Here is a 14,939-nt window from a genome sequence, read left to right on the forward strand (position 1 = left end):
ACAATTCTAACTCAAAATTCAAAAGTCTTCCTAAAAGCTCTGCTACCTGCCCTCCTACCTCCATCCACAAGGAAGTTCTTTAACTAAGGTTTTCTCAATTTTAATTCTAAAGATGCTTCTGGGAATGCAGTACTGTGTCTGGGGTTTTTTTTTCCTTCTTCCAAGAGTCTCCACTAGGAATGATACTAGCTGTCCCTAAAGAGAGAAGACTTAAAATTAATATGGAACTTTTACAAGTGTAACATTCTCCTTTATCTCCTTTCTCTAAAAAGAGGGCATGCTAATTGCATAGAAAGAGGAAGCCATAATTATTCTTTGGTATTTGCACATTGCCTGGGAAGAAAAACCCAACCACTGAAGTAAAATTACAGCTTCATACAACCCAATCTGCATTTCTGGCTTCTCAGAGAAGCCTTGAGGATCAGGAACACAGCAGGAAGTAGAAAGAATTGCCCAGAAAGCACCCCCCCCCCTTTCTCTTGAAAACTGGAGAAAACTTGCAATATTGAGCTGCCAATGTGAAGATACCAGCATGGAATCCTTCAGTCAGGCTGAAAAACTGGGAACTGACTCAGTCTTTCAAGAAGCTGATTGAGCTCAATTGCCAGCCTCAGTTTTTCCATGTAAAGCCTCTTCTGAGCTGAGATGGGGGTGGGGGGCGAGGAGAAAGCAGAGGGACACATTTTTTCCATCTGTAACATGTCTCTGGCCCCGAGTTCCCAGTTTTGCTCAGCACACCCACATTTGTTTGTCTTTTTCCACAAAGCATTCTATTTACAGTTTAAAAAACTTTAGAATGGTCCCCAAGCTTACTTGCCGACTCAGCACATAGCTGAGCATGCTTGGTCCTCCTAAAGAAGGCAGCCTTGATATACAGCAAGGCAGAACCATGGCTGGGGTGAAAAACAATAAAAGAGGTTTCTATTTGATCTAATAATGTAGGGATTGCATTTCCCAAGAAGGGCAGAATGAAAATCCAAGTGCTCAACTTAACACACTGGTCTGGGGTAATGTTACATTTACTCAAACACAAGACCCATAGTATATCACAACAGATTCTAGATCTAGATGAAGAAGGGACCTCAATGGCCATTTCATCCAACATCTTCACTTTATCAATAGAGAAACTGAGGCCCAGGGATGCCAAAGCTAGGTTCTTTTCTCTATTATCACAGAAGCAAAGTGCATTCAGTTTAGTCCTGTGAAAAACAGATGCTTCAATGATGCCAGATCAGCAATGGAATGGAGGAGGCATCTGTGTGAAGACCATAATGGAACTGGACAAAATGAGGACTAGAACTCGGCTCTTAGAGAGATCATCTGGTCCAGCTTCTTCATAGTAGAGGCAGCTAAGTGATGCAATGAATAGAGCACTGGGCCTGAAATCAAGGAGATCTGAGTTCAGACCCAGCCTCAGACACTTAATGGCCATATGACCCTGGGCGAATCACCATACTTTTCTCTCTCTCAGTTTTCTCATCTATAAAATGGGGATAATAAGAGCACCTACTTCCTATGGTTGTTTCGAGGATCAAATGAGTTCCATGTAAAAGCATATAGCACAGTGTCTGGCACACGGTAGGTACTTAAATAATTGTTTCCATACTACAAGTAGGGAAACTGAGGCTCAGAAGGGAAAGGGAATTGGCTGATCTGATGACACAGACCGGAAAAAGCATCAGCACTTGGCCTCGATGCTGGGTACCATGATTCCTGGAGGAGTGGTCCTCCATAGCATGCCACACTGCCCTTCCCCCCACATAGTCTTGGAAATCACTTTTAGACAGCCATGTGAACACAACAGAAAGTATCTTTACTCTCCCCCAAATCCAGTTTTATGCTAGAGAGATTTGAGACAAGGGGAAAGGGAAGAAGCAATGGCATGACTAGACATTTTTGCACCTGAGACAAGTGTTTTGAAACATGTGTTTGCTGGGGATGAGGACAGTTCATGAATCCAGCATAGCTACTTCTGGAGAAACTCTTGTCTGGTAGAGAGGAGGAGGGGCAAACCATGATGTGCAGATGCCAACCTGTGGCTTTCTATTTAACTAATTATTCCTGCTAACCAGGTGCTAAGTTCAATTGCTCTATGCTGCTAAAAGGCTAAAAGTATTATCAGCAGCTTTCTAAATTCTTTCTAAATTTCATCACATCAGAGGAAAGCCCTGGTGGTTCCAGGGAACTGTAGTTTCAGTTCTTGGGAAAAGCACAATGTTAAGAGGACTTCGTATGGACATCTATGAAATATAAATGTATATAATGTCTTGAAATTCTTAAAGATCTATGGGATTGATGATGCTGAGGACACCAAAGCAAGACCCTTCAAGAAATGTCAACTTTAAGAAAGTACTGAATGAGGAGTCAGACAACCTGGATTCAAATCCTACCACTGTTCCTAACTGGCTATGTGACATACTTTCTGAGCCTTGGTTTCCCCATCTGTAAAAATTAGGGATTTGTACTGGATAACGTCTAAGATTCGTGCTAGCTCTAAATCCATGATCCTAAAGTAGTACTGTCTGTGTTGGGAATGGCACACCTTCTTAGCCAGTGAGGTTTACCTAAGAAGTCTGTTCTAGCAAGGAAGTCTGTGAAAACTGCCAACTGACTGCAGCACACCTATAACAAAAGGATTATTTTGAAGGGTGATGTAGAGGAGCAGTATGTTCCCAAAGATTTGACCCCAGGAATCTGTGCCTTAGCCACAACATAACCAAAACAGGCATAAAAAATTTAAAATTGTTTAAGTTTTCATGTGCTTTGCTTACATGGGAAGTTATATTTGTGTGATAAGATATTTTAGGATAATGTAGAAGGGAAAGAAAATGTGGGTGGCCTTTTAAAAGAAACAGAGACTTAAAATGTACTTCCATTTCATGAGAAGCCTATGTCAGTCCTTAAGATAAAGCTAAGGAAGTACTTGTCAGTAACAGATTTTCTCTGGAGAGGCTGGGTCTAGTTTAGTCAAGCAGAGCTCAACTGACTCTGAACTAATTAAGCAAGAAGAGACCTCCTCTTCATGACAGACAGAAAAGGGATATGTTAATATATATGTAAGAATATAGTTTAGTGTCCCAGGTCACACAGTCAGTTAGTGACTGAGCTGATACTAGAACTCAGGGCTCACAATACCTCCCTTTGCCAATAGGTGCCACCATTGAACCACATGATGACTAAATGAAAATTTCTTCAATTTGAGGCTTGGGGTTCAAATAAATAAGTAAATAAACAAATGTCCATATTTATCCATTAATCAAGTTAAATACTTCATGGAATGAGTTTGATTGTAATGAGGGATACCTGAATCAAGGATCACAGGAAAGATCCCTGAATTATGTTCTACAGCATGTAATGGTTCAACAGAGATGGCATAGGCCAAAATTCCCAGGACCCTTATGTTAGCATCATTTCTTTATTTATCTCTATAGATATATATCATATGTCAAGTCTGTTAATAGTTGAGTTTCTGTAGTTGTAAGCAAATGTACGTAGAAGGAGTTAATTAAATTGTTTGACTTTTTTAACGTATTTAATATTTTCTTTCATTTCTTGACCCTGTTAGTTTCCTGTTCTATAAAATGATGGAATTCAACCAAATTGTTTCTAATATCTCTTGCAGCTCTTACTTTCTATTATTCTACATAGTAAGATCCTATATTCTAAGGTTTCAAATATTTCTAACATTCTATGCCTCTATGATTTATGTTATAAGGGCATAATGGGGTTGGTGAATGACCTCACCTGAGCCTTGCAGTCTGATACTTCCCGTCTCCCTTCCTCTACATCATTGAGATTTTCTCTTCCATCAGCTTTGACTACTGAAAATCTTTGAAAGCTGAATGAAGGTAAGATTCTAAAACCTATTTCCTTGTTTAAAAAATTTATGGAAAAGTAAGCTTCTTACAGTTGCCTTCTTTCTTTTATCTAGATGTCAGCATGGAAAACCTCACTAGTCATCCAAAGATAGTATTTTATGCCCACTGTACCACATGTGAGAATTCTGCTTATCCATAGCTCACATCTTGCCAAGAATTTCTCTAGAGGCTACACCTTATCTCTTCTTGTATCTGTCTCTGTCTCCCTCTCTGTTTTCAGGATGTTTTCAGTCTCTTTGCTTCAAAGATAAACACACACACACACACACACACACACACACACACACACACACACACACACACACACCAAGTGAGCTAAGATCATATCCTCTAGAACCCACAAAGTTTTAGGGAAATCAGCCCTGATAGAGAAATACCATTCAAACAGTGATTCTATGAGTGAGATCTGAGTCACCATAGGACAGTGAGATTCCAAGCTTACATGAAATTATTCTAGACAGGGTGACAACATCTCGACCAGCTGCCAAAGAGCCAAAGGTAATGGGATACTATATCTAAGACCTTTGTTCATATGTTCTCCAAAGTATCCACCACCATCCAGGAGCAGTCCTACCCAAACTAATTAAGCTTGTGTTCACCTTCCTTATTCCCTTTCCACAATCCTTCAGCATGCCTGGTTATATGAAAGCACAGTTAAGCATAGAAGCAGTTAGCAGGTGACAATGAAAGAGTGTTGGACTCACAAACAAGAGGACCTGAGTTCAAATCCTGCCTCCCACCATATAAATGCTATCTATTAGCTTGCTGGGCGTCCCCTCAGAAGGAACCTCTGAAGTGATCACCCTCAGTTATTGAGAGGGTTTAGAAAAGGGTACATGTGTGCATATGGAGTGAAGACCTGGAAAGGGAACTTATGCTTCTTTAGTAGCAAAATTTGACAGGGAAGGAGGTGCTAGGAAAGAAGAAGGACCTCTTCTGGTACCTTTTTCTTTTCATATTATTTCCTAGTTTTCACAGAGGAAGGATGTTTCTATTGATATGGGCATAGAGGGACCAAGTACTGTACAATTTGGCATGTTCTGCCATCCCATGGTAGGAATTACAAAAAACTTTGAAGTCAGAGAAATAATATTCAGGGTAACATTTGCTCTGTGGGTAAGCCAAAGGGCTTAGATCTTACATGGACCCCAAGTTGTACCTTCAAATCAATCTCTCAGAGCCTTCCAAGAAGGCAATTAACCATATAAGAGCTTATTATGTGTTAATAAGAGACTAGAGAAGCCCACAGGGCCCTCCTTCCCCCTCAGGGAAAATGCATTTTTTTCCACTGTAACCCTTTGGAGAAACCTGTCCTCTAATACAGTGTTTATATTCTTTTTTACATATTCCCTAATCATATTTTTCTTTTTCTATGTCTTATCTCCCCTATGAAATACTAGTGTGGTGTTATGGAAAAACTGCTGGATGTGGAATTGGGAGAAACCTGGGTTCAAATCTTTACAACACTGATTATCTCTTTAGCCTTTGGCAATTGTCTTTCTGGGTACCTCACCTACTTGAAATATCTGCCTCATGAGGTTCTTCATGAGGAAAGGAGGACTCTAGAAATGAGGTTTTTAAAATTATTAAGTGACGGGGGAGGAAAAAAAGTGACTTGTCATTTTATCACACACACACCCACACCCCCAGCATTTAGTACAATGATTTGTAATAATAATAATAATAATAGCATTTATATGGTGTTTAGGTACTTTATTAATATTATTTAATTTGATAAACACTTAATAACTATTTAATAAGTGAATGAATGAATTAACAAATGAGCTCAGAGCTCTCACCGTGGTGGTGGGAATTTCAGGCAAGACAGAAAGGGAAGGCAGCAGATGGCAGGCCAGGATCTCCAGCAGGGGAGGTATTTGGAGGAAAGGCAAGGTCTTGCATCACCCCTCATCACACATTAAATGTGCAGATCACTTATTCTACCTTTATTTGGGTCATCTCAGCCATCACCCCTCAGCATCTTAATATACACATGATCCATACCAAAAGACTAATAATTAACATCTGGCAAACTCTTGAAATCAGATGAGCAGATTATATTTATTTAAATAGAAGGGGAAAAAATAGAGGAAATAATTATAGAACAACCCCTCTGTGTGCAGAAATAGAATCTTTCATCAAATGATCTTGAGGAACTGACACAGCCTCTGGATAGCAAAGCAAAGATTTGTTGATATCTTACTATACTCTAAGCAACTTTCCCTCACTCATAGCACTTGTTCTTAAAGCACCAGGCTTCCTGTTTTACTTGTCCCATCTTCAAGTCTCAGTCTTATAAAGGGAAAAAATACAACACTGAAAAGTGTGTTTTTTGTTGCCTAAGTACATGTGCAAATCTTTGAACATACTGCTCCTTCATCCTGGCTCTGATATGAGCTGCCTAACAAACATCCTATATTCTGGAGAGGCAGTATGGTTCAGTGGCTAGAGTCACTCCAACTGGCATCAGAAAGCTCTGTGTTCAAATGCCCTTCTGATACTTACTAGCTTGTAACATGGTGGTATGATGGAAAGAGCACTATATTTAGGGTCAGAAAGCCTGGCTTCAAAGCCCAGCTCTATCATTTACTACCTTTGTACCATTAAGCAAATAACTTTACCTCTGTGGGCCTCAATTGACTCATCTGTAAATGAGTTGTTGGGCTAGATGATCTCTAAGATATCTTCTAGCTCTAAATCTAGGATCCATGAACCTTTCAGAGCCTTGGATCCATTTCCCCATCTATAAAATGGGAATAATATTGGAGCAGCTAGATGGTGCAGTGAACAGAGCACCGACCCTGGAATCAGGAGGACCTGAGTTCAAATGCGACCTCCGACACTTGACACTTACTAGCTGTGTGATCTTGGGCAAGTCACTTAACCCCAATTGCTTTGCCTTCCCCTCTCCAAAAGAATAAAATAAAATGGGGATAATAATAGCACTGACCTCACAGGATTGTTGTAAGAATCAAATGAAATAATGTATATGAAGTTTTTATGTACAATTTAAATTACTATATAAATGAAATCTATTGTTAGTGAATAGAGAACTGTGAGATTATATACTATAAAATGTGTATGTATGTGTATATATAAATATATACATATATGATATATAGAAGTGATTTACCATATATTCTGCCTCACTTATATATCTAGTTATATGATGTCATTCATATATAAAGTTACATGTTATTCATATATGTATAAGGAGAAAAAAAGAAATAAGGAAGGAAGAAATAAAGGAAGGAAGGAAGAAATAAAGGAAGGAAGGAAGAAAGAAAAGGAAGGAGGGAAAGAGAAAGAAAGAAAGAAAGAAAGAAAGAAAGAAAGAAAGAAAGAAAGAAAGAAAGAAAGAAAGAAAGAAAGAAAGAAAGAAAGAAAGAAAGAAAGAAAGAAAGAAAGAGGAAGGAAGGAAGGAAGGAAAGAAGGAAGGAAGGAAGGAAGGAAGGAAGGAAGGAAGGAAGGAAGGAAGGAAGGAAGGAAGGAAGGAAGGAAGGAAGGAAGGAAAATAGAAAAGGTAATATAGTGAAAGGTTAGAGGACCAGTCTTGTAGTAAGACCTAGATTCACATCCTGCCTTTGACACATCCTACCTGTGTCTATGGATAAGTCACAATTAGTCTCTAAGCCTGTAAATTATAAATAAACAACCAATCCATCATGGGGGGAAGATGTTTCCAAACCAGGTTTTCCATATACTAATGAAAACACAGATCTGAACCAAAAGAAAAAAATCACATACACACATGGAGAGACTTTACTTCAGAATTGTTACATTTAAAAAATGGATAGTGACATAAGTTTTTTGCTCTTTAAAAGAGAAAAAGTAATCTCCTAAAAACTGAACAACCCTGGTTCACCATCAGAGTCAGACTTGTTCCATTTCATTCCAGAGTCCTGTGCTCCTCTGGTAAGAGCACCACCTCTCACATGGGCTTCTTTCATCCCCCACAGCAGGATCTGCCATCCAGTGTAAGCATCCACAAATGTCACAAAATGGAAAGCACATTCTCAATGCCAGTTCAGCCCTCTAATAGATAGATAGGGACAGATGACAATATAACTCATATGGGACATTGCCAGGTTATTGATTCCTTCAAAGGTATGTATCACTGCCCAGTGATTACCCTTGGTTGCTGAAAAGATTTAGAAAAAAAAGAGATTTAGAAAAAGTATATGGAAGAGGGCCGAAGACACACAAAAAAAGTTTGGATCTCCTCAATATCAAAAGTTGGGGGAAAAAAAAGAGAGGAAGGAAAACAACTTCTTCTGCATCTATCACAAAGAAAATAATATTGCTATAATTTCCCCATAGTATTGCTTCTCACTTTGTGCAGGGGAAGAAGGTTTCTGTTGACAAAGTACATGGGTCAAACATTATACTTTGGCATGTCCTCTTATCTGGTATTATATATATGAAGCTTTGAAATAGACAAAAAGATGGCATTCAGAATAACATTGGAACAAATTCAATTCCTTTTCATAAGCATGTATTATGTACAAGGTACTGTGTTAAAAGTTAGAAATATAACCCTGCCCTGCTCCTCCCCCCCAAAAAAACCAGTGCCTGAACTCAAGGACTTTTTACTCTATAGAGGCCATGAAATTTGTACATAAATAAATGATACAAACCAATCTGAAGAAGGCAGAGATCATTAACATCAGGGGGATAAGGAAACACTTCACATAGGAGATTTCACCTTAAAGGAAACTAAAGATCCAAGACTCAAAGGTCATAGGGCACATGCTATGCAAATGCATAGAGGCAGGAGACTGGATGCCTGAGTGTAGAGTATGGCATATAATCCATTTGGCCAGAGTAGACACTATATGAAATGGCACAGAGTGAAATAAATCTGGAGAGGTAGACTAAAGCCATATTCTGAAATGACATAATTATTTAAATCCCAAACTGAGGAGTTTCTATTTTATTTTAAAAACAATAAGAGCCTCTGAAGATTCAGTGGAGTAAGTTGGTCAGCACCATGCTTTAGAAAGATTATTTTGGAAACTATACGGAAGATGGATTAGAGAGTTGAGAAACTAGAATCAGGAATACTAGTTGGGAGGCTGCTATGATAGCCCAGGGTAGAGCTGAGAAAAGACCAAGCTAGAGAGGTAGTGGTGTAAATGGAGAGACAGGGACAGAGGCAAGAAATGTGGAAAAGGCCAAACTGACAGGACTTGGACTTGGATATGGGGAGTGAAGGAGAGTGAAGAGTCAGGAATTACTCTCAGTTGCAAACCTGGGTGACTAAGAGAAAGGTGATTACCCCAATAGAAAGAGGAAAATTTGGAGAAGGGGCAGTTTTGTGGAGAGGCAATGAAGGAAAAAAAATTCTCCCTTTCTTATAAAATTTGAGCTACTTATAAAATATTTAGGGGAAGATGTCCAGCATGCAGTCAGTGATGTGGGACTGGAGCTCAAGAGAGAGAGAGAGAGAGAGTAAGGTTGAATATATAGATTTGGAAGTCATCTTGCATAGAGAAGATAATTGAGCCCAGGAGAGCTGATGAGATCACTGAAAGAGACAGTATAAAAAGAGAAAAGGGCCCAGGACAGAGCCCTAGAGGATACCCATATGTGGGAGGCGGGACATGGATGATGATCCAGCAAAGAATCTTGGGAAAGAATAGAGAGCAGTGCCACGAAAGCAAAGGGAGGAGACAATCTCCAGGAGGAGGAGGTGGTCATCAACCAACTGGAGTGAAAAGGGAGAGAAGCAAAGGGGAGGGAGGGAGAGGGAAAGTTAAGGGGAGAGGGAAAGTTAAGGGGAGAGGGAGGGAGAGGGGGAAAAGGTACAGGAGAGAACTAAGAAACAAAGCAGTTAATTGTCTGATCTCATCACTATAAACCTCTCTCCAAGAGTCTGACTATTGAAGAAGGATAGGGAGAAGGAGAAGCAGGGAAAAAATGAGATAACAAATGTGGAAGAACTTTGACAAAAGTATAAAACAGTTCTACAAAGCATTATTATAACCACTGAGAATCATTCTTGAGTAATACACAGTGAATTAGGAACACCTGGGTTCAAGTCCTACCTCTTGCCCCTACTAGCTCCCCCAAGCAACTAAGACTGTAAGTTATAAATGAGTTGCTGATATGCATTTATGAACAGAATTTACACACAAGGACTTTCTCATACCAATGATATCACAGAGACCCTCTGTCCTCCACCACCACCCCCAAATTATCACTATTAGAGGTTGTCTTGCTCCTTCATGATTAACCAATGGCACTAATCACTAGAAGAACAATAAATGAAGCTTCCTGGCCTTGTGCCAAGTCATCAATGGGACTGTTATTAGCCCATGAAAAAATTATCAATGAGTGACTGTTTCATCATGCCACAATCCCTTCCGCCCCACCCCTCTGTAACTCAGAGGAAGGGGAAGGGCAGCCCTAGGGTCCCTGCACAGAACTGGGAGCACCAAGAAGGATGGAGAAGGAACCGCTGGGGAGGGGGGTGGAGATGGGTGGAGAGAAGGGAGAAATAAAAGAATCAGCAAAGCTTGGCCAAATCAGAACCAAGGGAGGGGCCGTGGTGAGAGTCCACAAATATCTGAAGGGTGGGGTGTAGGGGTGGGAATTTCTTGAGGCCACAGGACTTCAAGGGAGAGTCAGCAATTGAAAGCAATGAGATGAAAATAAAAGAAGGAAGATTTAGATTTGATACCAAGAAAAATCTCTGGACAGTGACAACTCCTCTACCATGAATAGACTCTGGAGAATGACTAGAAACCCCACCCACCTGGAGAAATTTAGAATTTAAGCAAAGAAATAAAAATATTATAGGGCACATTTCCACTGTGACGGGTAGAGGGACTAGATAATCTAGCTGATTTCCTGCCCAAGTTGTTTGGAGAAACATGGAAAAAGTCTTCTTTGCCAATGTTACTGATTCAGTGGAAGATTTATTATTTGTGAATACCCCTTCCCCCTCCCTCTACCCAGTCACTCCCAGATACAAGTATTCTTCAAGGGAGATAGTGCAAAAAGAAGTCACATGACTTTGTCCTGGCAATGAAATTAGGACAATATGACCTCAATTTCCAAATATTGGGGTCATGTTTCATTTTGCATACACTCTTTCCCCATTAAAATATTGAACACTTTTTTCCCCAGTCAAAGACTAAATCTTACTTTCCATTCTTTCATTGGCCAAAAAAGAGGCCAAAAAGAAAGCTGTTATGGAATAACTCTAAAAACATCTGGCAGAGGGTCCCAAGTGAGTTTAAAAAAAAAAAGAAAAAAGTCACTTGCATATACCTTTTTCCATTTTCTCTGGGTCTCAAGCCCTAAGCCATCAACTCCAGCAATGAGTTATTGCATCCAAAATCAGGAGCAAGCCCTTTAGAGGGAAGATTAAGTGAAGAAGGCTTGCTTTAATAAGATCATCTATTCTCTGTCACCACCATTTCTTTTCAATGAGGTTTTTTGTTTTTGTTTTTGTTTCTGCTCCTAAAAGCCCAATCAACAGAGAATTCAGGCAAATTATAAAGTAGCAAAGGCACTGGTTTCTTCTCTCTCAAATTCCAAACTTGATGTTTCCCCATTCCCTTCTGAACCATCTAAGGATGAATATCACTGTTACAGTGTTCCTTACCTAGGTTCACAGACTACAACTAGGAGCAACCGTTACAGACTGGTCAAACTGTCTAATTCAGACTAATAGGCAAGTAAGCCACAAGATCTCTCCCCATCCTCATCTCCCTTCTGGCCTTCCTTCCTTCACTATCTCAAAAAGAAATCATCGGTGGAAGGATCAAAGAATTTAGAGGTGGAGGGGGTTTTAAAGATCTTAAGATTCTAGATTGAGAGCAGAAAGGGACTTTAGAGATTGTCTAATACAAACTCTTCCTTCAACAGAGAAATCTAAGGTCCAGAGAGACAAAGAATTCACCCAAGGTCACGCAGGTAATAAGTAGTCCAAGAGCTTGGATTTGAATCCAAGTTCTCTGATTTCAAATCCCAAGTTTTTTCAACTATTCCACACTCCATCTGGTCCAAGTCCTTCATTTTACAGAGAGGGAAACTGAAGCCCAAAGAAAGAAGTGAGTGGGACCAAGGTACCAGTGTGAGTTAGTAGCAGAGGAGTTAATTTGAACTTAGGTTTCCTGGCTCCCACCCCAGTCCAATAATTTTTCTGCTCTCCTCCAAGCAAAAGAGCTGTCCCTAGTATCCTTGGTACTGTTTCCTCTCTGCCAACAACCAAAAGCAAAATGCACCAGAAGGAGAGAAAACATTTCCATTTAAAAAAAAATGATTACCAAACTTTGTTTCATTTACAAAAGTAGGGCTGGGGATTGGTGGGGCTGGTAAATAGTAATGTGAAGCAAAGATTCTGTCCATTCACAACTGCTTTTGTTGGAGTTAGTGTTCAGTCGTGTCTGACTTTGTAATTCCACGGACCATATTTACAACTATTAGCGACAGGAAAAGTAGCCCCTTCCAGTCCCACTTCTACTAACCAGATAACCTTTTCTCCAATGAATCACTAAAGCATGTTAAAAAGCAAAGTATTTAGAGAAAGGTAGTAAGACAGCCCTTCTGTCACAGATTTGTGACCTGGGCCAAGTCAGTTCCTCCCCTTGGACCCCAGATCCCCTTTTGTAAAATGAGTATAAGATTGCTATAAGATTAACCTTGTCCCAATCTATCATTTTGTGATTCTACAATTCTACCCCTCTCCCACAATTAGTCAAGTAGACTTCCTGGACTTTTCACTTTTTTTTTTCTTGGGAAAGCATAATTCTTACTTATTACAATTCTTACTTATTCCCTTTTGGAAGTTACGACTATATAATGATCCTGAACTGAAGGTATTTGCCCCAAGGTCTGGTAAGCCCTGGATCTCTGGATCTGTGGAGTCTTAATAAAACAGGCAATTTTCAAGGTAGAAGGTTGTAACTTTCTAAGCTAAACAGAAGTCAAGTCATTTTGCATACTCAGTCGGGAAGCACCGGGTTTTAATATGACAGGGGTTTGCCCCCATCACTCAAGCCCCTCTCTCATCCCGCTGGGCATCTCTGACTACAGTTCCAGGGTGGTTGCTACAAATATTTTAGAATAGTTTATGTATCTCTGACCACAAGTCTGGTCTCAGGTTCTGTGCACCCAGCCTTGGAAGGAAGAGACAAGCAGAAAGTTGTATGCCTTATCATAGCCTAGAGAAAGGGGGAAGGGGGGGAGTTTGAAGTGGAGCAGTTTTGGTCCTTCTCCCTCTCTCCCCAATGAAAAAGCCTTGAAAGGATTTGAATTAAAATCCACATTCATCTCCTTACTCTCTCCAATCACGGAAAGAAGATAGTACCAAGAGAAAGAGAAAGTACTAGTTTTGGGAACAACTTTTATGAGTCTTGCCTTCCTCTCCAGATCTGCAGAGTCTAACTCTAGGACTTTGGGGGCTGGGGCGGATATGTAATCTCGTACTGAGAGGATGGAGCTATAGGGGGCGACGGTTCCCAGTTTTAATAAAGAAAAGTTTGGGGCTTTGCCTGTGTGGGCTAGAGTTGAGTGCCTTTGATCTGCGTGAGTGGGAGAATAAAGCTTTCTGGACAAAAGTTAGCCTTCCTCATAGACTAGCGTTTCGGTTCATCAAAAATCGCCCCCTTTGCACACAACCCCCGATTCTGCTACGATTCTGGCCCTCTTCTTCTACTTGGGAAGATGGAGGGAGGAGAGAAGCAAAGGGGTATTGTGTTTTAACGTTTCTTCCCTTTTACGGGGCCCCAGACAAATGGCATTCAGAAGATTTAAGTAGCTCAAACTTTCTTTTTCCCCTACCCCGGGAACTGCACGGGCTCAGGAAAGCCCAACTCTGCAACTCCGACCCGCCCTGTCCCAGTGCCTTTGGGCTTTCCTGCAACTGACTTCAGAGGTGCCCAGAAGAATGACACAAGCGCGCACTGCTCGCCCCAGCTCCGACCCCAGCCGGGGCAGAGGAGAGACAGCGGAGAGCTTCGGTCCAGGCTTACCTGCGTGGCTCGGCCAGAGGGCGGAGAGGAGGAAGGTGGCGACCAGGAGCGGGCAGTCGCGTATCCAGCTTCGCCGTTTCCACCGTGTGTGGGCGTCCATGCTCACGTTCACCCGGGGCCGCGGGGCAGTTTTGTGGAGGGAGCTCTTGGCCAAAGCGCTGGGAGCCCAAAGCACCAAAAAAGATCCTGGGAAATGAAAACTTTTAGGGAGCCATGTGGAAGTCCACTTCTCTCTTATCTCTCTCTTTTTTTTTTTGAAAAAAAAAAATTTAATGTATTAGGGGGCAGGGCGGGGATTCGACTTGTTGCAGTGTGGGGATTGCCAGGTTTGAACGGTGTTAGAAGCCCCCCACCCGGATCCTTCTCTGACCCCCTGCCCTTTTTCCTTCTCTTCTCTCTTCTCTTCCCTCTTCTCCTCCTCCTCCTCCACCTCTCCTCCTCCTCCCCTCGACCTGCTCCTTCTGGGGATCTCGTCTCAAGTGATGTCCCCTGCCAGCCGGACGGAGGAGTGAAAACTTTTTCTATTTTCCCCCCCTTTCTCCCTCCCTCCCTCTCTTTTCTTGAAGGCAGAGGAAGGCAGGGGCTGTCGATCCAGACAGCCAGCAGCAAATCAGAACTCGAGGCCCGGATCTTGGAGCTCGGCCCCTGGGCTCCCACTGGATAACGGGGTTGGTGGGGGTGGGGAGTGCCGGGGAAGGGAAAGGGGGGTGGGAGTAGAGAGCGAACGTGTGGTGTGTGGCAAGCCTGTTCTTTTCCCTGCAGCGAGTTCCCCCAACTACGGCAGGGGAGCCACATAAGGGCAGGAGCAGCGGCAAGTTTGAACCTAGTGAAAGTAGACTCTTCGGGCGGCTGCTCCTTAAGTTCGGGCAGGGCTAGCCTAGGTGTCCTCACCTGGCTGAGATCCAAAGGGATGGATCCCAGATCTCAGAACAAGGGTCTGGGCCGGCTTCAGGATACCCGGGCTGAAAAAGACCCCGTTGCTTTACAAATACAAACAAGCCTTAATTAAACGCCTGCTGTGTGCAGAGCTATGTTCAAGGTGCAGAGAAGATAAAAAGTTTAAATGGAATAAGTCCGG

At 41.6% G+C, this 14,939-nt stretch overlaps 1 protein-coding gene across 2 annotated transcripts in view; it reads right to left on the reverse strand.

Moving 5' to 3' along the window:
* COL5A1 (collagen type V alpha 1 chain) overlaps positions 1–14,486 on the reverse strand; it is a 315,926-nt gene extending 301,440 nt beyond the window's left edge. Inside the window, exon 1 of one of the 2 annotated variants that reach the window (XM_069069226.1) lies at positions 13,862–14,486. In XM_069069226.1, the coding sequence (XP_068925327.1) occupies positions 13,862–13,961 (100 nt within the window). In that variant the 5' untranslated portion in view covers positions 13,962–14,486. The remainder of the gene's footprint in view (positions 1–13,861) is intronic. The other variant, XM_069069225.1, reaches the window with a different exon arrangement.
* Positions 14,487–14,939: the final 453 nt, after the last annotated feature.

This window comes from Petaurus breviceps, unplaced genomic scaffold, assembly GCF_028583685.1.
Source record: "Petaurus breviceps papuanus isolate PSGF00001 unplaced genomic scaffold, PetGlider_PUasm1.0 90779, whole genome shotgun sequence".
Classification (NCBI taxonomy): domain Eukaryota; kingdom Metazoa; phylum Chordata; class Mammalia; order Diprotodontia; family Petauridae; genus Petaurus; species Petaurus breviceps.